Below are 27,090 nucleotides of genomic sequence, written 5' to 3' on the forward strand. Positions count from 1 at the left end.
CTTGAGAGTGTAAAGTGCCATTGTGCCAATGGAGGCCTTTCAGAGGCATCAGATTTACACTAAAATATCTTCATTTGTGTTCTGAAGCTGAACGGAGGTCTGACGGGTGTCGAACGACATGAGGGTAAGTCATTAATGACAGAATTTTCATTTTTGGGTGAACTAACCCTTTAAACATATCTGGCTAGCCAGCTAAACCGGCTTCATGGTATAGGTTAGGTTCACAGAGTAAGTTACCGTGGTAACTGACTCTGAGTATAAGTTACCTCTCTTTCAGAAACGGGCTTGACTTACCCTGCTTTCTCGGGTTTGACATACCTCCCATTCTGAAACAGAAAACCCAGAGTTTCCCTTATTTCAGGGACAGGGTTAACATACTCAGAGTTTTCTCTTAACCTCCTTTCTGAAACGGGCCCCTGGAGAAAAAAATTAACATAATGCATTACTTCCCCTAAAAAGTAATTAAGTAAAGCAATACTTTATTAATGAGTAACGCAAAACCGTAATGCATTGGTGACTCACCCCAACACTGCATTTTACTATATATCTCAATGAAAGAGTTGAGGCTTTCTGAGGTCACTTCTGCCCTACTCTGCTGTTTGCTTCACACGTGTTCCCAGAAGACAAAACTGTGGGCGTGGCTGTGTTTTGGTCTGGTGGGCGGTCCTTAGTTGAGATTGACAGCTGGAATGTGGAACTCTACAACGTGGCAAAATAAACTCCAGAGGAATGAACTTTCTCATCGGGTCTGAAACAGCACCTGTAGTTTAAAATGTGACGGATCGTTTAGTTTATTGCTTTATTGAACTTTTATGGGTCCTGACATTTCAGCTGAATTTTGAAAGTCTTGGATCATTTCTTTGATGTTTTATGTCTGATCATCAGAGGACAACGAGGAGGTTTTCATAGAGGAATCTGCTACATTATCAGTCATAAGAGAGGTAGGTTATAACAAAAATGGTTATGATTCTCTTTATTATTATTAAATCGTATGACCTTTCCATAGCAGCAACGCAGTTTTAAAATGGTCAAAATCTGTGTAGTTTGTAAGCGACTTTTATAAAATGAATCTTTTAAACATTTTAAATGGTTTAAGGTAATTATTAATCCTGGCAAGGCTTCTTTACATTATATGAGAAAAAGTTTTGTCCCGGTCATTTGGGTCACTTCATGACAGTGAAATAAGATGCAAAGCGCGTCACGTCACGAGTTGACAGCGCCACCTGTCGGCCACTTGTCCAAACTCGGTGTAATTTTCTTACTTGATTGCATCATTCATCTGTTAAACTTTCTGAAGGAAATGCATAGCCGCAAAAAAAAAAAGAAGAAACAAAGAAATGCAGAGCCTCATGTCAGCAGTCCAGCATATGGAAACCCGTAATAAAAATATAATAAACAACTATAGAGGCATGTTATAGAGGTAGATGGTTACTGTCGGTGAACTGATTCGATGCTTTGCAATGACAAACAAACGGGAACTTTGTTGTGTGCATTAAAGATGTTGAAGCAAACGAAATACTAACAGCTAATTATTTAATACAGCAGTGGTCTTTCTGTAGCCTAATGCAGTTTTATAACTATACATTTCAACTTTATACTTTAACATGCTACGCTTAAAAACGAACGAAGTGATTATTGCAGGCTAAAACGCGCGTTCACAAAGCTTCGAGCGTCGCTTACGTCCAACAGCAAGTGGGCGGGGCCTTCCAACTGTGACCGGACGCGCGCGTGGAGGAGGGTGTTTCCTGAGGTTCCGTAAACCACAACTACTACGGAAGAGTGAAACGCGCGCAAAAATGAACGTCTTTCGCTGCCGTTAAACGTTAAATAATCGTTTCTAAAATACGGTTCGCCTGGGGAAGTTGTGAAGTGGTCGTTTAAAGAGGATTTGAGCCGCACGTGTGAGCCGGTAACAATAGCGCGCTCCCCCAGTCAACACGTGCGCGTGCTTTGAGAGCCCAAAAGATCAAAGAGAGAAAAACAGCAGCGGTGAGAATTTATTTTATTCATATACTTACTATGTGTAGATATTAATAGTAAGCTGTACTGATTTACATACATACATATTGGTGATCATTTCGTTTTAGTTTTTTAATTGTGATTCTCTAGCTGATGTTAAACTGCTTTGCTGGCTCTGCACTGTTAGATTTCACCAAACAGCTTTTGGTTTTGAATAATCTTGCACTGAAGAACTTATTTTCGCATATATTCAATTTAATATATATTTTTATAACTGCCACTTTAAAACCAACGTTTCTTGCTGTCAGGATTAGAAACGTGCGCATGCGCCGTGGCGCCTTACCATGGTGATGAAAACACGTAAATGTCAGGTGGAAAAAACCAAACAAATTCATACCTTGAAGCGTGTTATATTTTTCACACTCAGACTGTTTTTGACACTGTTTTGAGTCTTAAACCACTTTATTATTATTCTAATAACTGGTCTTTTTATAATAGTTGATGATGATGATAATGGTACATTTGATTTATTAGTATATTAATATACAGTAGAATGTTGTAATTTGTATTATGAAAGATGTTAAGCTGTAAATCTTCTTTAATTGCATGTCATCATTGTCTTTATACTGTAACCTGAATAGCTACAAATATTTGTAAACGTGCAAATGGAAGAATAAACTGAACCTGGAGTGCTTTGGCTTCACGTTGCGTAATAAGCAAACCACACATTTTAAAAATCCATATCCAGTAATCGCAGTTTCACTGATCATTTGTTTGGACTGAATTATTAAAACGGAAATGAGCAGTTTTATGATTAAACTGGCAAGATAAGGTCGATTTTAATGGCAGCATATTTTATAATAAAGACTAATCCTCAGAGCAGCGCCGTGGCTTTGTGTGTGATTTGTTTGAATGGGAAAACAAGTTTCTGTTTTTCTCTCAGATGACGTCAGAGAAACCTCCATTACCTGCAGACGGCCAGCGGGACGAGGCTGAACTGGGGTTAGGGGTCGCGCAGGAGGTCCCGTTGGAAGCGGCCCGAGATGGCTGGGACAGTAAGGTGGAATATTTCCTGGCTCAGGTCGGATTCAGTGTGGGATTGGGAAACGTGTGGAGGTTCCCGTACCTCTGCCATCAGAACGGAGGAGGTGAGCGAGGAGGAGGTGGTTTTGATTATGCCCATGTTGCATGCAAAGACAACCCAGGCGTATATATTTAATAATTGTTGTTTTGTTTCCAACATTGTCATGTCTATTAGGAGCGTTCATCTTGCTGTATGTGGTGTTGATGGTGTTGATTGGAGTGCCGTTGTTTTTTCTGGAGTTGGCGGCCGGTCAGAGCATCAGACAGGGCAGCATCGGCGTCTGGAGACACATTTCTCCAAAACTCGTTGGCATTGGCTACTCCAGCTGTGTGGTGAGTAATCACTTTTTTAATTGGTTGATTGCACTGATATAATAGTGAAATTGTGAATTTTGCACTGATCGATCAGGAATCAGAGCTGATGCCGCTCTCTCTCGCATTGCGGCCTTTGATCTTGAAATGAGCTGTAAACGAAAGTTAAAGAATGACACATTCTCATGAAATGAGTTCCGCGTCTTTATTGAAATCAAGACATTAATGATTTATCTCTCATCCACCTGCAATTTTTGGAATGTTTCTTTTTATTACATTACCCACCTGACCCGCGGATCCCGCAATCCGTGCATACTCCGAGTCCTTACACAAAAATTGTCTTTATGCAACATGACCGTGTGTAGGTAGTTAAATTAGGGCTGTAACGATTTGACCAAAAATACAAATCTCGATTAATTGAATTTTTTTACCTCGATGACGATTATTGTTATTTTTTTACGCTTTTACCCTCATAGTTCACTGATAAGGGTTGTACTGTAAATATTTTCTACTATTAAAGGTGGGATTTTTTTTTCTTCTAATGAAAGTGCATTTCTTTGTGATTTTAAAATACTTCACTTTTCAGCAGTTATTGTCTATGGGGCAGATTTCTGTTTACTGTACATCAGATAAGTTATCACAGTAGGCCTACATTACATTTATTTGAATGCATTATTGAGAGAGTGATTGTGTGTGTGATTTAGTCATACCGTCTCTATTCATTATGAAGCTGTGGTTTGTACTTACTTCAAAGGTAGACAAATCTATGCCTATACCGGTTGAGTTTCTAAGCTACTTTAGTGATAAATCACAGGGCAGCGTTGACACTGAGTTTCTGCGCTCCTCTCTGCGCGCAATCTTCACGTGATGTGCGAGCTGCTGTCTGTGAGTGTTCGTGTGTCACAATATATCAGGCATTAATTCAACATAATACACATCTGATGGACTAAAATCGCTTTAATGTTCAAACTGGCAGGCCTTAAAACACATACAAATGACAAAGCTTTGTGAGGACACAAGTGAAAGTGAACTGGTTTCAGTGCACGCGCGTTGCCAGAGACACGACATGCTCGGCTCTCTGTGTCACAGACAAAAGCTCATGAGCCCTGAGCGGAGAAGTTTTCCATAACGTTGTTTTTGAATAGTGCACAATCGCTTTAATGTTCAATGTGGCAAGCCTTTTAACTAGGGGTGGTGAAAAAAATCGATTATCGATTAATCGCGAGTATGTTATGGACGAGTATGAATCGATAATTAAATTTTCAAAAATTGATTTTTTTTATTTATCTAAACCTGACTACCACCGTGTGTGTGTGTGTGTGTGTGTGTGTTCATTAGATGAATGTAAATCTGTCGTTAATGCTGAGATGATTCTGAGGGAACACTCTAGAAATCCTCCCGCCTCGCCTCCTCTGGAGCTCAGGCACATTAGCATTAGCGCGGCTCAGATTCGCGCACAAACACCGAATAAACGCCTTTAATCCGCAGATTTATGAGCGCTTCAGATGAGCGAGCGCGACACACATCGACGCGCACATTCGCGGGAATAAAGACGATCCTGAGGACGCGATGAGCGGATCACACACACACACAGCCGGACTGATGCTGGAAACACACCGCCGCTCCGCTGCACCGACCCGCGGCTCCCGCTCACGGAACCGAACGGGCCTCGACACTCCTCCGACACGAACCCGTTTTTCTTCTGTCGTTTTTTCCCCTTTTGTCTTTCTCACGTCAGGACGAACGAGAGGAGCTCGAGCGGTCCACGCGCTCCCGCCCCCCTCACGCGCGCACCGCATCCATCACTCTTGACATTTTGTCACTGTGTTCTACAGTACAGTATATAAGCTGAAGCTACAGAAAGTTGTTCAAAAATGTTCATTTTGTCTTCTTAATGATTAAATTGGACAATTTTCTTCTAGAAAGACAAGGTGTTTAGGTGGAGAAAAACCTTCTTCTTTACCTTGACATGTTTCGACTGCAACCTGCAGTCTTCCTCCACCTGAACACGTTGTCTTTCTAGAAGAAAATTGTCCAATTTCTACAGTATGTTGGTTCTGATCTACTTCCTAAAGGAAATAAGCCTTTCATTTATTTGTTATTGTTTAGTTCAACTTGATGAGTCACAACACAATGTGATGTATTAATTTCTGTGTAACTACACGACACAACACGACAAGAGTTAAGTAATTCAGTAGCTGACTTTTTTTTTATACTGCAATCACTTTGTAGTGTATTTTCGTTTACTGTTGTGAAATGGAAAATCAATAATCGCTAATCGAGAATCGTTAATAATCGAAAATCGACTGTAATCGAATCGGGACTTCAATAATCGTAATCGAATCGAATTGGGAAATCAGACCGATTAACCACCCCTACTTTTAACTCATTTAATTGACAAACTTGAAAATTGACGCAAGTGAAAGTGATCTGGCTTCGGGGCTTGCGCGCGCCGTCTCTGTGTGTATCAGCGCATGTAAGAACGGCGATTAACTTGCCTATATAAACTGTAAAACATGCAATTACCATAGTAATACTGAGCATCTATAACCAAAGATAACTGCTCCTGTCCTGCAAACTGCATTAGATGTGACTGACTGGGCGGAGTTATGTGACTAAAACCGAAATAACCGACATGGGAAAATTACGTTGGTTAGAGGCTCTAAATTTTGGTTTCGATTAATCGTCCAGCCCTAAGTTAAACGGAGCTTCGAGGCAAATGATTTTGCCCCAATGATTTTTTGAATTCGAGTCACTCAAGGAATCGTTTAAGCCCTTGTTCAGTGTTTGTTTAAAACGGGTGATTCCCGGAGGTTGAAGATTTAAGCGGCTCCATGTCTCTCAGACTAGACACGTGTGAAAGTAGCCTGAGCAACTTTTCTCTATTGATAGATATGACGTGACACCAAAGTCCCTTTAAGACAAGTCATTTCACTCGGCAGCTCTTATCTCTTTGAATGGGTAAACATTAAATTCTCTAAAACTGTTCACCAAAAATGTGACGATACCAAGCAGCAACCTCCCGCAGTTTCTTTTGAAGCCAATACGGAAGTGACTTAAACTGCAGTTCATCGACAGACTCCAGAAGGAGCAGAATCTCATTGAGCTCATGTTAAAATGCCCAACTTTACAGCAGAAGAACACATGTTTGGGACAAATTGTGGTTTTGGTCTATACGGCTAATTTTGCTCTTCATGACGACTGTGAGGGGGGTGAATTTTTTTTTATAACTCATTTGTTTACATTATATAAAGCCTTAAAGTTCTGCATAATTAAGGGTGTGGCCACTTTGAGTGACAGGTGGGAAAACTGTCATATAATGAACACACACTCAAAGATCTTCACGGCAACCCGTCAAAATTAAAGTTTGGTTTAACGTGAAGAAATTGACAGAATATATCAGGCTACTGTTGTACAGTAGATTTAACTACATCTCTAGTAATAATAATTATGCCTAGATGGTTGCCTAGATCTTTTTTATAAACAATGTTTACTTTTAAACAGCATACAGCCTTTAAATATTTATGTATTATTTACTTATAATTATCATAAATAATAAACTTATTGAATAGTTTAATAAAAGAAAAAACATTTTGCTGTGGTAACGAAATTGGTATCGAGTACCGTGAAATGTTTATGCTATTGGTACCGACTACTGGAATTTTGGTATCGTGACATCCCTATTTCCTACATATAAAGTAAATGTTTGGTGACACACACAGTCTCATGTACAAACATGTACGCCATTACCTGTGAAAACCATCCCAACAGATCTAAAATATAACCGCTTATAATAGGCTAACCATAGTGAATCAGGGTAAGGCAAAAACATGTTTTGAAAGAACCTTTAATCAGCAGACTTCACAAAACGCACACAATTGTCATATCCGCCGTTGAATTGCATTGAATGTTTATTTATTCTTTTAATACGTTTTCTTTTTATTTCCCAGGTGTGTTCCTTTGTAGCTCTGTATTATAATGTCATCATCAGTTGGAGTATCTTTTATTTGGGAAATTCTTTCCAGCATACTCTACCGTGGGAAAACTGTCCAACAGAAGGGAACGGCACTGGTAAGGATTAGTGTATGTGTGTTATGCAAGATACAATTAGAGTAATAATCACTTGAGATTAGAGATGAGGAACTGCTGCCAGAAATGTGAAGCTGAAAACTAAAGATGCATTTGTTGTTGATGCATTGACTCAATAGTACTAGTGAAGGAATGTGCCGCCAGCTCTCCCACGTCGTATTTCTGGTACCGTAAGGCTCTGGACATCACTGACTCCATCGACGAAACGGGAGAGTTCAACCTCATCATCACTGGATGCTTGCTGGCCGCTTGGGTCATCGTTTGTCTGGCCATGTATAAGGGCATCAAATCTACCGGCAAGGTGTGTGTTTGTACTATGCAAAATAATTATTTAACCCTCTGAGGTTCTTCGTTTTCCAGTCACACTCAGGACCTTCGGGTCAAAAGACCCCTGAATTCAATTATTACTTTTTCAGTAAAATCAATTAAATGTTTTTTTGTTCAATAATATTTTTTTTTGTGTTTTGGGAGAATTTTATGATAATAATTAATATTTATGCAATTATTATGGTCAACTATAATTATGAGAGAATTTTTCCCAATGAATATAGTGGAAAATGTATATATTAGGGATGCAACAATACAGTTAGTCCACGGTTCAATACATACCTCGGTTTTTAACCACGGTTTTGGGTTCGGTTCGGTTCTGATGGCTTGTCTCATCAGTTTTTTGTTATTCTATTCTTAAGCGACAGGAACCGCAAGAGGTTAAGGAGAAAAAAGACTATTTTTTAATTGCAATACTCTTCCTTTATTATACTTAAAATAATAGAAAAACCTTACTTAAACTTAAAACTTTACTTAAAAAAAACCCTTGTACACATTCCTAGTGTATTGTATAATATAAAATAAATAAATAGTAGCTGTACAGCAGCATTTAAGTATGAAATTGAATGAATAAATGTAAAAATAAAACACTACATAGACTTCACTATAAAACATACATTGATTCTTATTAAAGCTACTGTATTAAAGTTTTTCAGTCAAGAGCAGTGAGTGATTTTCTCTTTGTCTTTTGTTGTATTGACATTAAATGGATAGTTCACTCAAAAATGAGAAATAAATACAGGTTTGGAACAATATTAGAGTGAGTAAATAATGACATAATTTTAGAGGTGAACTGTCTCTTTAAGGACCGCATGTTCACAAGGCTGCGCTGCTTTCAATTTAAGACCTCCGTGCATCTGATATACAGACACACGCCGATTTTACTTTCACTTTAGACATAACCGACTGTGTTTGTGTTAACCTTGTGTGTATTTGACAGTATTAGCGCAGTAAGACGACTACTTAGTCCAGTAATCACGTGTTTGACAGGCTTTTAGTGCGCGCGCTCTGAAAAGTGCATGTTAAAACCGTGCATATCCACGCGAATGAGTCGGCAAGGCTTTAAAACGCAAGCAAATAATGAACTTTTGTGATTGTGAATAACTATAGTGTTCCGTGAGTATAACTCTACCACTAATGTGTGATGTGAATGTATGTCACGTTGTTCAGTATATTGGGATGGAGGCAAATGATAGAATTTGTAGAAAAATACTTAATTAAATGCAAAACCGAAAAACCGCAATTCACAGGCGTGTATTGAACCGTGAATGCCGTACCGAACGGTTCAATATTATATTGAGAATTGTGGCATCCTTAGTATATATATAATCTGGTGGAAGCAGTGAGCATTATTATCATGCAATATCATATTTTAACCACTAGATGGATTTACAGCTCTCTGTAGAAAGGCTTGTGAATTCTAGTTGTTTTTGCACATTTGCCTATTTTTTTTTTTTTTTCAGGTTGTGGATTTTAATATATAATAAGAGATTCTCAAAGACTATTTTTGTCAAGTGTTTTGTTTGTTTGGTTGGTTTAAATGGTAATTTGAAGTGCCAGTTTTACTTTATAATACAGTCAAACCTGAACATTGCATTAGAAAGAGAACAAATGCAAAGCATTTTGTTACCCATTGTTTTAATTGTAACTTAGTAAAAATGCAATTGTTTCAGTCATAACTTTTTTATCAACCTTTTACAATAAACATTTTCATTAAAATAATTTTTTGTACAATTCAATGAACAGTAACTCTTTTCACAAAATTAGCTTTTGCAATGACACACGTTCATTTGTGTGTGCGTGTGTTTTTGTCTGTTTTGCACTCTTGATATTTTAGAGATGTACCACTGTTGTGTGCTTTTTTTTTTCTGTATCCTGACTGATTTGTAGATTGTACGCACAAAAAAACTCTGTATTTTCATATTTTTGCCAATTACCCATTCATTTCCTATGGGGGTAATTTTTGACCCGAAGACCCTCAGTGTGACTATTTTTTTTTTTTTGGACCACTTAGACTTTTCAAATCTTGTCCCCACTTGTTTTGTGTGTTCATAACCAAGTACCAATAAAGTCACCAAGTTTCGTACCATTCCGTTGAAGCTACGATTTTTAACATTTTTTATTTAAAATAATTGGGGTCAGAAATGACCGAAGAGCCCTAGCGGGTTAAAAGTTAGGTAAAAAAAAAATACTATTTATAATTTAAAAATCAAAAATTACTATTTCTATGCAAAATAATTATTTGAAAATGATTGAAATGTAGCAATATTTGTAATTTAAAGACAAAAAAATTACCTTTTCAATGAAGATCTTGTTTTTAAAATGGCAGAGAAACTTTGATTTAAAAGAAAAATGCAATAATTAAAGAATGGCAAGCTGCTTAAATCAAACTTTCTTTGTGTTTGTGTGTTGTGATTTGATAATTGATCAGTATTGGTTATGTGCAGGTGATGTATTTCTCCTCCGTGTTTCCGTACGTGGTGCTGCTGTGTTTCCTGATCAGAGGCGTAACGCTGGACGGAGCGTCTGAGGGCATCAAATTCATGTTTTACCCCAGAGTACGTAGACGAACACATGACTGCTTTCTGCGCTGCATGTGGAGTTGAGCTCCAGAATGTGGGCGGGATTTATTGATTAAACACCACAGTCCATAAAAACAAGCACCAAAACAGTGTCTTCTCTGCAGTGTTGGGTGTAACTAGTTACTAAGTAATTAGTTACTGTAATTTAATTACAGTTACTTCTGATGTAATTGAACTAAATACTTAATACAATTATATATAATAAAATAGTGGAATTAACATCCAAATTTAAAGTCTAACTCTAAAATGCTTGTTTTTATGTATCCTTCTCACATTTGTAATACTTTGTTCAGTTAATAAGAATAATTTATGTAGTTTTATATTATTTATATGCCTTGGATCTCTTAACTAGTCGAGGTTAATATACACTCACCTAAAGGATTATTAGGAACACCTGTTCAATTTCTCATTAATGCAATTATCTAATCAACCAATCACATGGCAGTTGCTTCAATGCATTTAGGGGTGTGGTCCTGGTCAAGACAATCTCCTGAACTCCAAACTGAATGTCGGAATGGGAAAGAAAGATGATTTGAGCAATTTTGAGCGTGGCATGGTTGTTGGTGCCAGACGGGCCGGTCTGAGTATTTCACAATCTGCTCAGTTACTGGGATTTTCACGCACAACCATTTCTAGGGTTTACAAAGAATGGTGTGAAAAGGGAAAAACATCCAGTATGGGGCAGTCCTGTGGGAGAAAATGCCTTGTTGATGCTAGAGGTCAGAGGAGAATGGGCCGACTGATTCAAGCTGATAGAAGAGCAACTTTGACTGAAATAACCACTCGTTACAACCGAGGTCTGCAGCAAAGCATTTGTGAAGCCACAACACGCACAACCTTGAGGCGGATGGGCTACAACAGCAGAAGACCCCACCGGGTACCACATTCATCTCCACTACAAATAGGAAAAAGAGGCTACAGTTTGCACGAGCTCACCAAAATTGGACAGTTGAAGACTGGAAAAATGTTGCCTGGTCTGATGAGTCTCGATTTCTGTTGAGACATTCAGATGGTAGAGTCAGAATTTGGCGTAAACAGAATGAGAACATGGATCCATCATGCCTTGTTACCACTGTGCAGGCTGGTGGTGGTGGTGTAATGGTGTGGGGGATGTTTTCTTGGCACACTTTAGGCCCCTTAGTGCCAATTGGGCATCGTTTAAATGCCACGGCCTACCTGAGCATTGTTTCTGACCATGTCCATCCCTTTATGACCACCATGTCCCCATCCTCTGATGGCTACTTCCAGCAGGATAATGCACCGTCACAAAGCTCCAATCATTTCAAATTGGTTTCTTGAACATGACAATGAGTTCACTGGACTAAAATGGCCCCCACAGTCACCAGATCTCAACCCAATAGAGCATCTTCTGGATGTGGTGGAACGGGAGCTTCGTGCCCTGGATGTGCATCCCACAAATCTCCATCAACTGCGAGATGCTCTCCTATCAATATGGGCCAACATTTCTAAAGAATGCTTTCAGCACCTTGTTGAATCAATGCCACGTAGAATTAAGGCAGTTCTGAAGGTGAAAGGGGGTTAAACACAGTATTAGTATGTGTTCCTAATGATCCTTTAGGTGAGTGTATATAGGATTTTGAAAGTAATTAAATACTTTTTGGAGAGAGTAATTTGTACAGTAATCTAATTACACTATTGAAGATGTAATTAGTAACTAGTAATTCATTACTTTTTTAGAGTTACTTACCCAACAAAGCTTCTGTTTCACAATCAGCGAGTTTAAAGAAACGTCTGTTGTGGTGTGTTTCTCTCAGCTGGAGATCTGGGCTGACGTTCAGGTGTGGCGTCAGGCAGCGACTCAGGTCTTCTTCGCTCTGGGTTTGGGTTTCGGTTCTGTGATCGCGTACTCCTCCTACAACCCGAGGAACAACAACTGCCATCGGGACGCGTTCACTGTATCTGGCGTCAACTTCCTGACGTCTGTGCTGGCGTCACTGGTGGTGTTTGCTGTGCTGGGCTTCAGAGCCAAAACCATCGTCACTGACTGCGTCAAAAGGTCAGTGTGCAGGTCACACAATGAAGGCTTTAAATATATTTTACTGAAGCTTTAAGATGCTTAGATGATTTGGTTGTGTATGTTGCAGTAATCTGAAGGGGATGTCCAGCTCTTCTTTTCCTGACCTCCTCATCAACGCTTCAGATGTGCTTCAGAAGAACGTCTCACTGAATGAGTATGAGAACTGGTACAGGAATAAAGGCCAGTATCTGAAGATCCCCGATTACAACATCACCGCCTGCAGCCTGGAGGACGAATTGAAACAGGTACGTAAAATTTACTTTTATATAGAACTACATTTTTTTTAAAGGTCCCATGGCATGGCATTTTTCTATTATTTTATGTTTCCTGAGGTGTACTTATATTGTTAGTATGATTTTTACATCATAAATGACATAATTTAGAAATAAAAGGCATTTTTTCTATACTGCTGTTTGCCCTGTGGCTGAATGCCCTGCTTCAAGAGGCGTGTCTGCTGTGAGACTTCAGTAAAAACGCCCACTGTTGTGATTGGCTGACATCTTTGCATTTTAAATGAGCGGAGGGGGCGTGGTTTAACGAGGTCTACGTCGCACGAGCTGCTGCCAGAGAGACGGATAGACCTGAGTTCACTTCACATCAGTTCTGTCAGCACGTCTCAGTTCAGTGAACTGTTGTAGTTACTAGAATATACTTCAGGTTATTAGTTTATTTCTAGTCGGAGGGACTGTCACTCATGTCAGAAAGTTAGTAACTTTTAGTAAATTATGGATCAGCGCTGACTCTAGACGCGAACCATTTAGAACGATTCAGTCCGATTTGGTGAACTGATTCGGTTCACTAAAAAGAACCAGTTCAAAAGAATGATTCATTCGCGAACCGGATATATCACTAATGTACCAGAGACGGAGTGATTGCTAACAAAGTTATTTATTGTAACTACTGAGTTATGAGGGCGCTGTCAGCGCGAGTTTGTGTTTGTATCTGAAAGTTCTGAATAAACACGAGTCTCAGTCACACCGAGTCCGTCTTCATCCTTATTACCAACTTTGTAACACACGCAATGTACCATTACAGCTGTCGAGATGAATGAGTTACGAGTAAGTGTTGATTATAGCATTATTTTTACATATGTTCCTATCATATGAAAAGCGTCAGTGACGCGCATTGAGTACACAGCTTAAATAAAGATACAACAGCAGGGGCCTGTTTCAGAAAGGAGGTTCAACAAACTCTGAGTTTAAACCTGAACTCTGAGTTGACTTACTCTGAGATGGGAAACTCTGAGTTTTGGGTTTCAGAACAGCTGAATTGAGGTAGTTCAATCAACTCTGAGTAGACTGACTCTGAGTTAAGCTCATGCATTCCAACTATGAAAAGCCACGATCAATGGAGCTCCGAAATTACGATTCACCATGGCAACAGCACCCAACAAAAAGACGTTTGCATACTTCCGGGTCAATACACAAGTTTAATTCTTAATTATTTTAATTAAGTTTAATTTTCCTGGTATCCAAAAGGCAAACAAAGAATGTGGCAGCAGCTAAAAAAAAAAAAAAAAAAAAAACATAATTCAATCAGGAAAAGCTTTAAGCATAAAATGTTCATGGGTGTAGGTTTAATGACTTTACAAACATTTGACATATTAAATAAATATCATTCAGTGTCCAATGTGCAGCAGCTTTTCCCACATAGACCCTTTTCACAGACTGTGATGACGTGTTTTAATGGTCATCAATATCGTAAATCCTGCAATGTTTTTTTTATTTATTTTTTATGTATGTACATTTATAACACTAATACATTGTATTATATTACTTTTGCATCAAATTACAAAAATCAAGTTACCGCTGCTGTGAGAGTGTTTCTAATACAGCGTCTATGGGAGTGATAGTTAAAATTAACATCTTTCTCTCTTTTCACTGCAGTTATCAATCTCACTTTAATTTTTCCATCTTTTTGAAAGTTGTGAAATCACTATTGTGGAGTTTTTCTTTTGCTATTTGAGCAAATGGAGACACAAAAATATATATTTAATGTATTCTCTCATTCACCGCTATAAGAGTTAACCCAACTATGACGACTTCAGCTTCGGAAACCCAGAAATGTGAAAAGGGTCTATGCTCTTTTCACATAATGAAATGTTCTCTGATCCTACCTGTTACATTTATTAATCAGGGTAATGACATTATTGACTTCTACTCAGGCCAGCCAAACTCCAGCACCACTGACAGATGAAAAGGAGATGGAGGAAGAATATTAACACCCAACAGGAAAAAGAATAAAGTATTTGTAGGAAATAAAGATGACTATAAAAATGTAAATAAATGTATTTAACAGCTGTGGTGGTGGTTATGCCATATATCTCGTACTACCATCTGGCAGCATCCTTCCATTCCATACAGTAATCCGTTTTCAGAAAGTGTGATGATGGGTATATGAGTGTCATAAATGTGTCCAACCACTGGAAATCCTAAAGGAAATTCTAATTATTAGGTTACTTCTAGAGGATTATCAAGTGAACGTCAGGATCTTGTATAAAACATGCCATTTTTGTCACTTTGACAGTGTCCTCATGTGCTTTTCTTACTTTGTATTTTTGTCAAGTGGCAGAACATTTAATTTGTTTTAAGTAAACTTTGCTTACTTTAGATTTAGATTAAATTTATATATTTTTTTATATTTATACTTGAAATATGACCAAAATACTCAGTAAGAAAAGCATTTGTGGCGTTTGAATGAATGAATAAAGTATTTAAACACTGCTGGTGCTTTAAAAAGGGGGAGGAGAACGAAAGAAACTCTGGGTTTACCAAAGAAAACCTGCCTCTGACCAGGTTAGGTTCACAGAGTAAGTGACCCTGGTAACTGACTCTGAGTATAAGTTACCTCTCTTTCAGAAACGGGCTTGGCTTACCCTGCTTTCTCGGGTTTGACATACCTCCCATTCTGAAACAGAAAACCCAGAGTTTCCCTTATTTCAGGGTTAACCTACTCAGAGTTTTCACTTAACCTCCTTTCTGAAACGGGCCCCAGTAATCGAATGTAATCCAGTTTATTGTGGTGAAAGCTGCCTAGCCCGGATATGCTCACGCTTACCCCCTTCTGCTTAATCTCTCGCCGTGTTTGGTGCCTCCGCTGTGGGCCAGATGCAGTACTGGGGGTCGGGGATGTTGAAGGCCGACCGGTCAGTGCAGCCCGAGCTTCGGCGTACGTGAGGTTTATCTCTAAAGAGATGTGAGTCTGCTTATGTTGAGCAGAAACGACTGTATGCACATTTTAGAACAGATAGACGCGACGAGGAAGGACAAAAACACTGACTCACAAGATCGAAAACACAAAAACACCGTTCTGTCGGGAGAGAGAGAAGCCGCAGTGTGTGCACGAATAATAAATAATTAGCTACACATCAGAAATCACTGATCACAGATCAGACGGAACTGAAAAAAGACTTGTTTTCATTTGTACATCCAAACACTGAGAAACTGCCAGCATTCACTCCTTCACAAGCCATGATCTCTCGAGGACAAATATAGCGTCTGCATGGGCGTGCCAGATTCTCTGGGTGGAGGAAAGGGAGGTAACCGTTCCTGTTATGACGTCATAAAAGGAGACTTCAGGATTGGCTAGTCTGGCCTGTCATTTTCTCAAGGGCAGAGAGAGACAGGCAGAACTCAGGTTTACACCCATCAAAATTTCTAGCCACTTGGGGACAATATTCAGGCAAGGGGAACTCATATTAATGTTGAAAAACCTCATAAAATGAAAATTTCATGCCATGGGACGTTTTAATGAAAATGTGAGTGATGCAAAACATGCAACTCTCTCTCTCTCTCTCTCTCTCTCTCTCTCTCTCTCAGGGTGTTGAAGGAACGGGTTTAGCGTTCATAGCTTTCACAGAAGCCATGACGTTGTTTCCCGGGAGTCCGTTCTGGTCGGCGCTGTTCTTCCTCATGCTCCTCAATCTGGGTTTGTCCACAATGTTCGGCACCATGGCTGGAATACTGACACCGCTAACAGACACCTTTAAGACGCTACGCAATCACAAACTCATCTTCACAGGTAACACGCTACCCACGGGCTCTTTTGTTCTTCTGTTTATATTTAATGTATGGTTTGCATATTTGTATTTAAGTTGTGTTTTTTAGTTTGAATCTGTATTGTAGTTTGAATATGATTGGTTTGTTTAATCTATATTTTGTGTTTTCTCTGTCAGCGTGCAGCTGTGCGATGGGCTTCCTGATTGGTCTAATGTTCACTCAGCGCTGTGGAAACTACTTTGTGGCGATGTTCGACGATTATTCCGCCACACTTCCGCTCATCATCGTTGTCATCTTTCAGACCATCAGCGTGGCCTGGGTTTATGGAGCGGACAGGTATGGCTTTCAGTGCTCGAGGAGAAGAGTTTTATGTGGTTGAAAGTATAAACGAGATGTTTTTTTTTTTTTAATGCAGGTTTTTGGAGGACCTGAAGCAGATGTTGAACCGTCCAGTCCCTGTGGTGTACAAGTACCTGTGGAAATACGTGTGTCCAATTGCCATGCTGGGGCTCTTGGGTGCCAGTCTGCTAAAGATGATCCTGGAACGCCCTACATACACCGCCTGGAATAGAGAAAAGGTAAAATCATAAGTAAACCATTACCTTAATCGTTAACCCTATAAAGCTACTGTATCATATTTAATATGCTCATTTCTAAGGCCTCTACATTATTAAAGTGCCCCTATTATACTCCTACAACAGGTTTACATGCATCAAAGTTCAAAAAACACTTTCATTTTCTCATAATATAGATTACGCATTTGTTTCAATGATTCTCAAACGACTCGGCGGATGAATTGGTCTCTCTAAATCTCCTTTCCGAAAGCCTGCTCTGCTCTGATTGGCCAGATAGCCCAGTCTGTTGTGATTGGTCTACCGCTTACAGTGCTTACAAAGCATCCGTTACCAGCTTCGCTTCCTAAAGTTTAGCGATTGTTGAAAGACCATAATGGGGACGTCGATTTATACCATATCAATCCGAGCGCGAGTCCGATGATGAAACATTGGAAGAACTAATTGAACCCGAACCTCCATCGCAAAGACGTCTTGAGCAAGACATTTCTGTCGAAACAATCAACAAGTGCACGTCCATCAACAAACCCATGTGTATATTTCTTTTATTGCGGTGCACATGCGGGAACTGTATCAATAATATGCGTTAGCCCAGCACTAATGTCAATGACTGATGTAACATTCAAGATCTTGCACCATCCTTTATCTTAAAGTAGTAAGAACGACAGACAATCCTCATTAATACACAGTTTCAGGTAATAGTGGGCCACAGCTGATTAGCAAAAATAGACCTTTATGAAAACTCTCCTCCAGATTCACAAACGCTTCTTACACCACTGATTCGGTAGTTAAACGTGTGTGTATTAATGACCGCCAAACATTCGTAAATAGGACGCGTTCATAATTAGCATAATCCCCGCCCATGAGTTGCAACTGCAAATGACGTGTCCAGGAACGCTGTGCAATCTTCGGGACTTTTTACTCAGGTTTGGCTCCAGTATTTTGCATAAATGCTAAAGCGACTAATTGACCGTAGGCCTAGCAATAAATATTCAATTATCGTGTGTCCACCAAAGCATTTTTAGCCAGCTAAGAAACACCTGGTGCTCTTCTGAAACCGGCCAGCTGGTGGCGCTTGAAAGCGCTTTTCTAGTGCAGTGTTTTTTCAGATGAGATACTTTGGTTGCTATGATACAGAATATCCATGGCAGTCATGTGTTACTAGTATCTCATTTTGAACAATATTACTGAATATAAAAAATGCAGTAAAAAGCAGTATTAACTTCTCCATTTGTGTTGTTCAGTCGATGTACAAGTGGGGTGATTGGTCGGTGTAGTTTTTGTCCCGCCCCTCCTCCACTGTGATTGGACGGCCTGGTAAAAAGTGACAGTGACGAGCGCTGCCTATTACCCAACGTTGAACAGTATAAAAAAAATTTAAAAACATGGCAAATCAACCTTTGAAATATTATTATGGTACATAGTAAATCAAAATGCAATGTCATCAGTTTGCCTAAATTAGAACACAGAACTGTCAAATGTTTTACGCACCATTTACACGGGTTAGGGAACAGGGGGCGTATTACAGAAATGTTATATCTTAGGTCTTAACTTAAGATATATAAGCTAATTTAGGATTTTTCACAATTTCATATTACAGAAGCAAATCTTAACTTGATTTAGGATTCTTATCCTATCTTACAAAATCTCATCTTATCTGTAGTTAGGAAATCTTAAACCGCTCCATCGAGTTCAGTAATCAACTGTCAGGTCTGTTACTAAGCAACCAAGCAAACTGCTTCTGAGGTAAACCTAAAATCAAAATGGAGAAACAACGGCGTGCTTTTAATTCCAGTGTGGCAGAAATTGACATTTTGTTAAGCTCCGTTGAAAAGTTAAAGCCTGTCTTATAAATCACCTTTTGCACATATAAGGCGTTAGTCACTTGAAGAATGAACTGGCATAAAGTTGGTTTGACGTTATTAGACGTTCGATATGCGTACATTTAGGGACAATCTCTAAAGTGACATACGACATTGGTATACACATTTCTAACTTTAATAGCATTTGAAAGAAATGACTTCCAGTATCAAAACCAACTGTAAAGTGTTAATCTAGGTGTCCGGTATGATGCTCACCTTTTACATATTCCGTTCAAATGCTATTGAAGTTAGAAATGTGTAGGTAGGCCTACCAATGTTGTATGTAACTTTAGAGACCGTCCTTAAATTTGCGAATATTGAACGTCCAGCGTCAAACCAACTTTATGCCAGTGAGCGACCGGTAACGCTCCGTGACGGCTCATTGGTCGCAATTCGTCAACTAACTGCAAAATCACGTGTCGTGGGAGTCTGTAATTATTTATAAGCATTTTATCATCATAGCACATCCTCTGGGTCCTCCAAAAGTCTCTCCACCATCAAACGTTGCTGCTCTTCATCTTCTATAATTAATAAATCACTCTCTCAAAAAAGGCTTTTGTACTGTGATTTTTACTGTTGGATTTCAAAAAGTTTTGAAGTTAGGACACCAGTGGGGTTGTCCTAAAGTTAAGACAGCTTTTAGGATTTTTTGTCGAGTTAGGATGCCTCTGCAAGACCCGTTTCCTATCCATAGTTAACATAAGATTATGCACTTAAGAAATGTCATTCTGTAATAGCTTTTGTCCTAACTGAAATTGCCATGGTTACCAAACAGATAAGATAGGATTCTAAAGTTAAGATGTTTCTGTAATACGCCCCCAGATGTACATTTCTTTCGTACCAACTAACATTTTGAAAATGAGTACATTTTTCCTGAATCCAACAATTTGTCAGAGCGGCTTTACGAACGATTTGCACACACATTCGTTCCGCTCGTGTTTCATGAATGAGGCCCATTATAAAATGCAAAACTACGTATTTTGAACACCCAGTAGAAAATATATACATCTATAATTATTCATACTTACCGGTTGTGATTCTGAAGAGCAAACTTGAGAAGCAGCCGTCAGTAAAATGATGTGTTTGTGGGCGGGGCAAGTTGTTCGCCGGCGGCCATTATGCAAATTTATTTTCTAGTGATGTAGAACGTCACGCAGTGGGATTCGAATTACAAACGACTCGTTTAGGCGGTTCAGAGTCGATTCTTTCTTTTGGGAGACAATAACTTTATTGTGCACTTTACAACTTTGCAGAACGTTTACATTCACACACAGCCATATTACACACTCCATGAAAGGGAATATTCGGAAAAACCATAATAGGGGCGCTTTAACATGATCAACTTGTCATCTGATTGATAGTTAAGAGATTTTTTTTTTTTTGTGCATAATTTGCATAATTGCATAAAGGCCTTTTAGTATAATTGTACAAACGTCCACCTTCAGCTCATGGTTCATGAGTCTTTTTGACACGTGAGTATCAAATATGATCATCAGGCTTTTGAGGAAGGTTTATTTATTCATCTCTCAATCATCTTTGTATTGCATTGGATTATATGATTTGAAACTACAGAGCTTTGATCATAAAACTAAGCATTTAAATATCATCTTACTAAGACATTATTGCATTTTATGTAAGTAGCCTGCTGTGCTGTTATAACATTTGATTCGCGTTACAAGCTATCAAAATTTCATCTTACTTTTAGCCATATAAATATCAGCATCTGCCAGTGCTTTAAGTGGGCCGGTACGCGCCGGTACTCAGTACCGCCACTTCCAAATATAGCTCTTGAGCGTACCGCCACCTCTCCGTGCGCCCAGAACGTGCTTTTAGCGTACCGGTACGCTCATTTGCGAGCAGAGACTACATTACCCATACACCCTTGAGTTTTACAAGTGAAAAGCGCATGCGTCGCTTTTGCCGCTGTCAGTAGGCTTGTTTGAGATGCGCCTCGCCTGAAATTCAGCTGAGACTAGGCGGCTGCAGTGAGGGGAGGAGTGAAAAAAGTGCAGGCAAGACGGACAGTTCTCTCTTCTCGTAGTGGATCAGACACCTGCGAGATCAAAGGCGGATATCACGGGATTCACACTCGTGCGCTTTGTTGCTGATGAACTGGGTGTAATTTAAGTTCTTTTGCTTTTATATGAAAATAAATATGATGAACAAGACACCCAAAGTTTTTGTTATTTATTTCCATTCGAAAGACGTGTTTATCAATCATTTTTACTTTAATTACATACTAGTTTTAATAAAAACTTAATAAAAATAGTAGGGATGCACCAAAATAAATTCTCGGCCGAAACCGAAAACCGAAAAAGAGGAAACCAAGGCCGAAAACCGAAACACCGAAAGAAATTATGCCAATTATTAGTACCATTGCATTTATGGCTATGACTGTGTACTAACTTTACTAAAATCAAGGCATTGCAGTTGCATACATTAATATTAAAGTTTCAAAGAATAAATCAATTACAAGTTATGCCAATATTTATTTAGCACATTGCAACAATGCACAGTATAAAATAAAATTCAAACTAAAATGTTTAACTTGACCCCACTCATTTGTACATTAAATAATAATGTACAGGCCTACAGAAAGGTTTTTAAATTAAATGTTCTCTCATAAAAACAAAGTGCATTTAGTTCTAGTGCATTTAAAAATTTTCTCTGTAGGAATACTACAAGAAAGTGCTTTCAGAACAAGTGCAACTGCTTAAAGATAAAACTATTTTCTCTGTAGGCCTTTAACATAATAGTGTATCAAAGCAAAGACTGCCATAGCCCATATGTTAACTGTAGAATAGGGGTGTAGCGGTACACAAAACTGACGGTTCGGTACAGCAGTTTTACAAAATGGCTTTTTATTTATTTTTATTGGTTAACTGAAAAAAAAAAAGTCTGTCCTTAAATGAATTAAATTATAACTAAAAGTTTATTGAATATAGTGCTCTAAACTATATATTGCGCCCTTACTTGCACATTAATATTAAAGGTTAACAACAGAGCCCAAACTATTAGCCTAAATTCAGTTGCTATGTATTTTTAGGTCTAATAATCAACACTCAAATAACATCGTACACAAACATGTACACTTCACATAAGGCAGTTTTTGCAATAACTTCTAAATCTAATTATAAAATAGTTTTTTATCCAATTCGTGGTTGAAATATAATCATTTATACACAGTGTCTGTCATTTTATTTAAACATACATGAAATAATCAAGATATCATTAACAGGTTAAGTAGAATATAATGAATATAACGACTAATATAGGTCATATATTTAGTGAAAGAGTTGATTTTTCTAGTGAACTAACAGCTGTGGACACTGAGGTGCCTGATGTAAATGATGCTACAAGACTGTTTAGTTTACAGCAGTTATATAGAGGTCTTTCTGCCGTTGAAACACTGACTGAGCGATTACACCACATATGATACGTGACAGTAAGTTGTAATGTATCCTAAACACACCTTAGATGTTCATTCATGTTTATTCTTAAGGAAGAGATGATCGATCGCGCTCACAGATGATCGCGTTCACGCGCGCGCTGCCGCCAGATTGAAGTGTGTTCCGCGCTTAAAACATGCCCACTGTTAAAGATTGCGTTGGGTTTCACAGTGAAGTCTGGTCCTCTTCTCATCGAGAACATGAGCTCTGGCTGTCAGTGTGTGTGCGTGGAGCAGATGTGTGTGTTTCTCAGATATACTGAAATACGTCCACACCGCGGACATGTTGCTTCAGACAAGCACGTGCAGGTCGCGGTTTCTGTTTGCGTTATCACAACATTTCGGCCATGTTGTTTCGGTGATAAAAGTCTTTCGGCCGAAAACTGAAAATGCACTTTTGGGGCATTTTCGGCCGAAAATTTTCGGTGGCCGAATATTCGGTGCATCCCTAAAAAATAGCAGAGAGATCGCACTGTCTGAGAGTTTGTGTATATTCAAACATAAAAACATGATATATCAGAGTTTTAAAATCAAACATTTTAAAAAAGAACCATTCATCACGGTTGTTTAAACCAATAAGCATTAAGCTGTGCCGTCAGCAAGTCGTTTCCCATCAGTCGGTGGAGAGCAACTGCGCTCGACTGCAGAATCCGACACATCCGCCTTTCGCTCGCGAGAGTTTTTTGACATAGGTCAGCATGACATCAGAGCAAGGCGGACCGCCCTCGGACACATTTGTAACCGGCATACATCTTGCGCTGATCACCGGTGATCGGTTCTGCGCAGATTTTGCTCATCTCAAACAAGCCTAGTGTCAACAACTCAGTGTGGTCCGGAGAGGGTGTGTGAAACACGCAACCATAGCTGCTCGGTTAAAATACAAAGCACTTGTGTCGCGGTCACAAGTGGAGACGAGGAAGAGAGTGACACTACTTCTATCGATGACAACAGCTGCATGTTTTAGCTATAGTTTCTAACTGTGTTGCTATTTGATTAGAAAAAAGAAAGACAAAAGTGAACATTGGCCTGCATGGTAGCCTAAAGAGGTGCCGTCAATGGTCTTGCTTTGTACATAAACCTTTATTGTAACAAATGATATAGTTAACCCTTAATCGCCCCTCAAGTAGGGTTTACGTTTGAGTCCCTTGGGGTCAGATAGACCCCAAACTTTTACAGAGCGATTGCATAAGGAAATATATTTTTTTTACATGGAAAACTATATATCATTTTTTTTATTTACTTCTCAACTATACATTTATGCTATGTTTTTGTGGGTATTTGGTAGTTTTTTACCTATTTACTGCACAAATACTTAACTATGTCATAAATTGGCTCATTAAAAATCATTTTTTAATGAAAAAAATCACTTGAATGATGATCTTAAATAAATATAAATAGTTTTTGGACATTGCTCTATGTGTTAAGGATAGAATACCGCCATCTGTAGGTTTGTGGAAAAACTTTAGGAATTATAGTTAAAGAGAAAGAGAGTGCAATGACCACATTATCCAATAGAGGTCCATAGGGAAGTTATGCAAAAGTTAAGCTGCCTTTCATCTTTCTTTTATTTGCCCTTTTCCCTCTCTTTCTCATGATTGTTCCATGTTGCATTTGTGCTCTAGTATTTGTCCTTCATTTATGTATGGAATTTTTTCAGATTTATGCCAGTTTTGTTGATTTTATTTGCCAGTTTCTATAAAAATGATCTCTGTTGCAGTCACACACATGTGTGTGTTTGTGTGTGTGTGTGTGTGTGTGTGTGTGTGTGTGTGTGTGTGTGTGTGTGTGTGTGTGTGTGTGTGTGTGTGTGTGTGCGCGCGTGTGTGTATGAGACAGAAAGTTCGTTCTACTTTGTGTTTATGCTCTAGGACCAGACCTTGATATAAATGTGGAAATTTTCAGATTTATACTGGATTTAGTAAAAAAAAATTGACAAAAAAAGTGAAAAAAATGTATTTTTTACACTTTCCCATTCATTTTCAATGTGGGGTCAATCTGACCCCGAGGGACTTAAACGGTAAATTTTTTTTTACACACCTTTAGAACAACCAAATCAAGCCCAGATTTTTTGTGCATGTTTAGATAGATTATTTAGGAAAAGTCACCGAGTCTCATGGCCCTGAGATGAAGGGAACACTTTTAAAAAATGGAGGAAAAGTCCAGTGGGGTCAGCTGGACCCCAAGGGACGATTAAGGGTTAAACAATTACAAGAACTATATGTTAGTTCTAAGGCTGAAAACAAGTTAGAAAGAGCTTTAAAATACGGACCTTCTTGAATTATTGACTAAACAATCCCCCATAACCACGCCCCCAACAAAGCCCCGCCCCCTCTGGTGAGTACCGGAACTTTATTTTTTCCACTTCAAGCACTGGCATCTGCACCAAATTGCATATTTTTGCTCAGTTTGAATCTCTTGAGTCGTTTTCTTCTCCTCCTTGTGTTTGAGCTCCATATTCTTCAATGTGATACTTCAGAAAAAACATAAGTATATGCAAACACATTTTTAGGTTTTGCTAAATGTAAAAAAAAAATGTATTTGTCAGGATTTCCATGGTTAACATTTGCTTTATCCACAATTTCCTCTCAGGCATCTAAGGAGGTTCTCCCTTATCCTGGTTGGGCGCTTGCTGTCCTGATCACACTCATCATTGTTGCGTTCCTTCCCGTTCCAATCGGATACATCCATTCCCTCCTCCTCGAACGGCTCGGCCAGTCGCCCACAGACACCGAGGCCAGATACGAGCCGTGTGCCACTACAGACCTGGACCTGACCCCTCTCGACACTTTATACCCCTTGCTGGAGGGAAACCATGATCCCCCTTTGCAGAACGGTCACATTGAAAGTGTCGAATCAAGCGTGTTATGAGAAGGCGAGAGGGAGGAAACTACAACACAGCCTTCGTTAGAGTTCACAAACATCTGAGAAGGATCTATTTAAAAAAAAATATACAATTATGCGTACATGCATACAGATGGGCACAAAATAACTGACTTTAAAGGGTTAGCTCACCCCAAAATCAGCTTCTGGAGTTGTGCAATGTGCAAGTTGCTCCAAATTTTATTCAGATTTCAAATGCATATAATGTGCGTTATATTTAAAGTCTTCTGAAGCCGTACAACAGCTACTGTATGTGAAAATCTTACTTCCCGCTTTAAACATGTTACATGTGGAAGCTTTGTTTAAAAGCACCTTGGAATAACAACTTTGATGACCGCTTTCTTTTTCCGAATGAACTGTCGCTTTAAGCAGCTTTAAGCGTTCGCCGAGTCCAGGTGAACGTTAAACAACAATCTAAGACTAACGTTACAACGTCCAATGATTTGGTTACTGATGGTCCTGCTGGTTTTGTATAAAGGTGTTTTATGATGGGTGTGACCCATCGTTGTTATTTGAACTCTATGGTACTAAAGGAGAAGCCAATGCTTCGTCTCCGTTGATGAATGAATTAAGTCACAGAGGTGTTCAAAACAAGAATCATTCCCAAAAATTATGTTTGTTAAATATTCCAGAGGTGCTTTCGGTGTGTTAACCCTGTCATGAATCAAACACACAATCATCTCAAGTGGATAGCAGGGTCAAAGGTCATCAACCATGATGGTTCAGAATGACCTTGATGTGTTCTGCGTGAAGTGTCATTATTTAAGTGTGTTTGTAATTTAACATTGTAAAAAGCTGCTTTGTGTTCAAAAGAGTTAAATATTCACCCAAAACGAAGACCAACAACATGAAGGCTGCTGCCGAAATCTCACTCTCTGGAGTTGGTACTTATTTTGAATCAGTAATTATTTCACAACTACTAAAAGAGTGCATTCTATATAGTATGAATGTAATCTGGACGTACTACATTCTCCATGTTGTCTTTATAGCGTCAGTTGTGTCGCTTCTCTGCCGTTCACAAACCCTCTCTAGTGGGCATAAAAGCGTACACTTCTGTCACTGTTTTTCACTTACTATATAGGGAAGTGTTTGATTTATTGATGCAGCCAAAGTTCCCAGAAGATGAGCTAAAGTGCAAACCTACACTATCAGTTTTGGGTGAATCTCAAAAACGACACTTAAAAAATGTCTGGGTCATATTTCATCTTATGGTCTAAAAAATAGACTTTATTGTTTATGCAAAATATGACAGTCATATCTTTGTGAGGGTAAAACAACTATTGGATCTTATTTATTTAAATTCATATGTGTATTGTGTAACATTCTAGGCTCTTTTTTTGGCTCAAACTACAGCCATATAAATCATAAATGATTTTTAAAAATGTGTATGTGACACATGCAGTTCTGGCTTATGATGAAGTATTTTCATGCAGCAGAATTTTCAGAACAATTTTACATTTTTATATTGTGTACAGAGATGATTGTGTTGCCTGTTTTTAACTGTAAGATGTTTTTAAGCCCCTCCTTTTTATTTTTCTAAAATCTCTGACGCCTCTGATCTTTCTGAGAGCGACCATCTGACCCGCAGGCCAGACATTTTATGGCTTATAGTCATTGTGAAGTAATGTGATCTTTGCCTCTCACAGGGGTTTGATGGCTCTTCTGTGTTTGTTCAGTAGCTCGAACGCTCTGTTTGAAATGAGCTTGTTCTGGTCTGTAATAAAAATGATGAATTGATAATTTAACTTTACGCCTTGTGTAGAATACTCTGTTTTTAAAGAGTAATCTCTTTGATGTAAATGTCTCGTGCTGCAGAATATTTTCTTTTGCTTCGATTTGTGTGAATGTTTTTGATGCTCATGCTGTGCAGACAAACAGACAATGTTCAGTTTGCCTCCTGATGATGATCTTGTTTCTGTATAAATGGTTATTTGATTTCA

The 27,090-nt window shown here is 38.8% G+C and overlaps 1 protein-coding gene across 2 annotated transcripts; it reads left to right on the top strand.

Annotated features, from left to right (window-relative positions):
- The first annotated feature begins 662 nt into the window (after nt 1–662).
- slc6a16b (solute carrier family 6 member 16b) lies at nt 663–27,090 on the top strand. Of its 2 annotated transcripts, none has more exons than XM_079806344.1 (12): nt 663–941; nt 2,903–3,107; nt 3,218–3,375; nt 7,305–7,425; nt 7,563–7,744; nt 10,218–10,328; nt 12,128–12,369; nt 12,458–12,635; nt 16,209–16,410; nt 16,565–16,724; nt 16,804–16,966; nt 24,860–27,090. In XM_079806344.1, the coding sequence occupies exons 2-12, from the start codon at nt 2,903–2,905 to the stop codon at nt 25,136–25,138; spliced, it is 2,001 nt and encodes a 666-aa protein (XP_079662470.1). In that variant the 5' UTR covers nt 663–941; the 3' UTR covers nt 25,139–27,090. The 2 variants fall into 2 exon arrangements, with proteins under 2 accessions (XP_079662470.1, XP_079662471.1); XM_079806345.1 differs by lacking the exon at nt 663–941 and adding an exon at nt 1,720–1,989.

The sequence above is a fragment of the Gobio gobio genome (genome assembly GCF_949357685.1).
Source record: "Gobio gobio genome assembly, chromosome: 23".
NCBI classification, from domain to species: Eukaryota; Metazoa; Chordata; class Actinopteri; order Cypriniformes; family Gobionidae; genus Gobio; species Gobio gobio.

What these genes read in the sequence shown, in the direction of transcription:
- slc6a16b (XM_079806344.1), top strand. Translation starts at nt 2,903, where the DNA reads ATGACGTCAGAGAAACCTCCATTACCTGCAGACGGCCAGCGGGACGAG. An exon ending in CTGCCATCAGAACGGAGGAG is followed by an intron (nt 3,108 to 3,217) that starts GTGAGCGAGGAG and finishes CATGTCTATTAG; the next exon opens with GAGCGTTCATCTTGCTGTAT. An exon ending in AATTCATGTTTTACCCCAGA is followed by an intron (nt 10,329 to 12,127) that starts GTACGTAGACGA and finishes TGTTTCTCTCAG; the next exon opens with CTGGAGATCTGGGCTGACGT.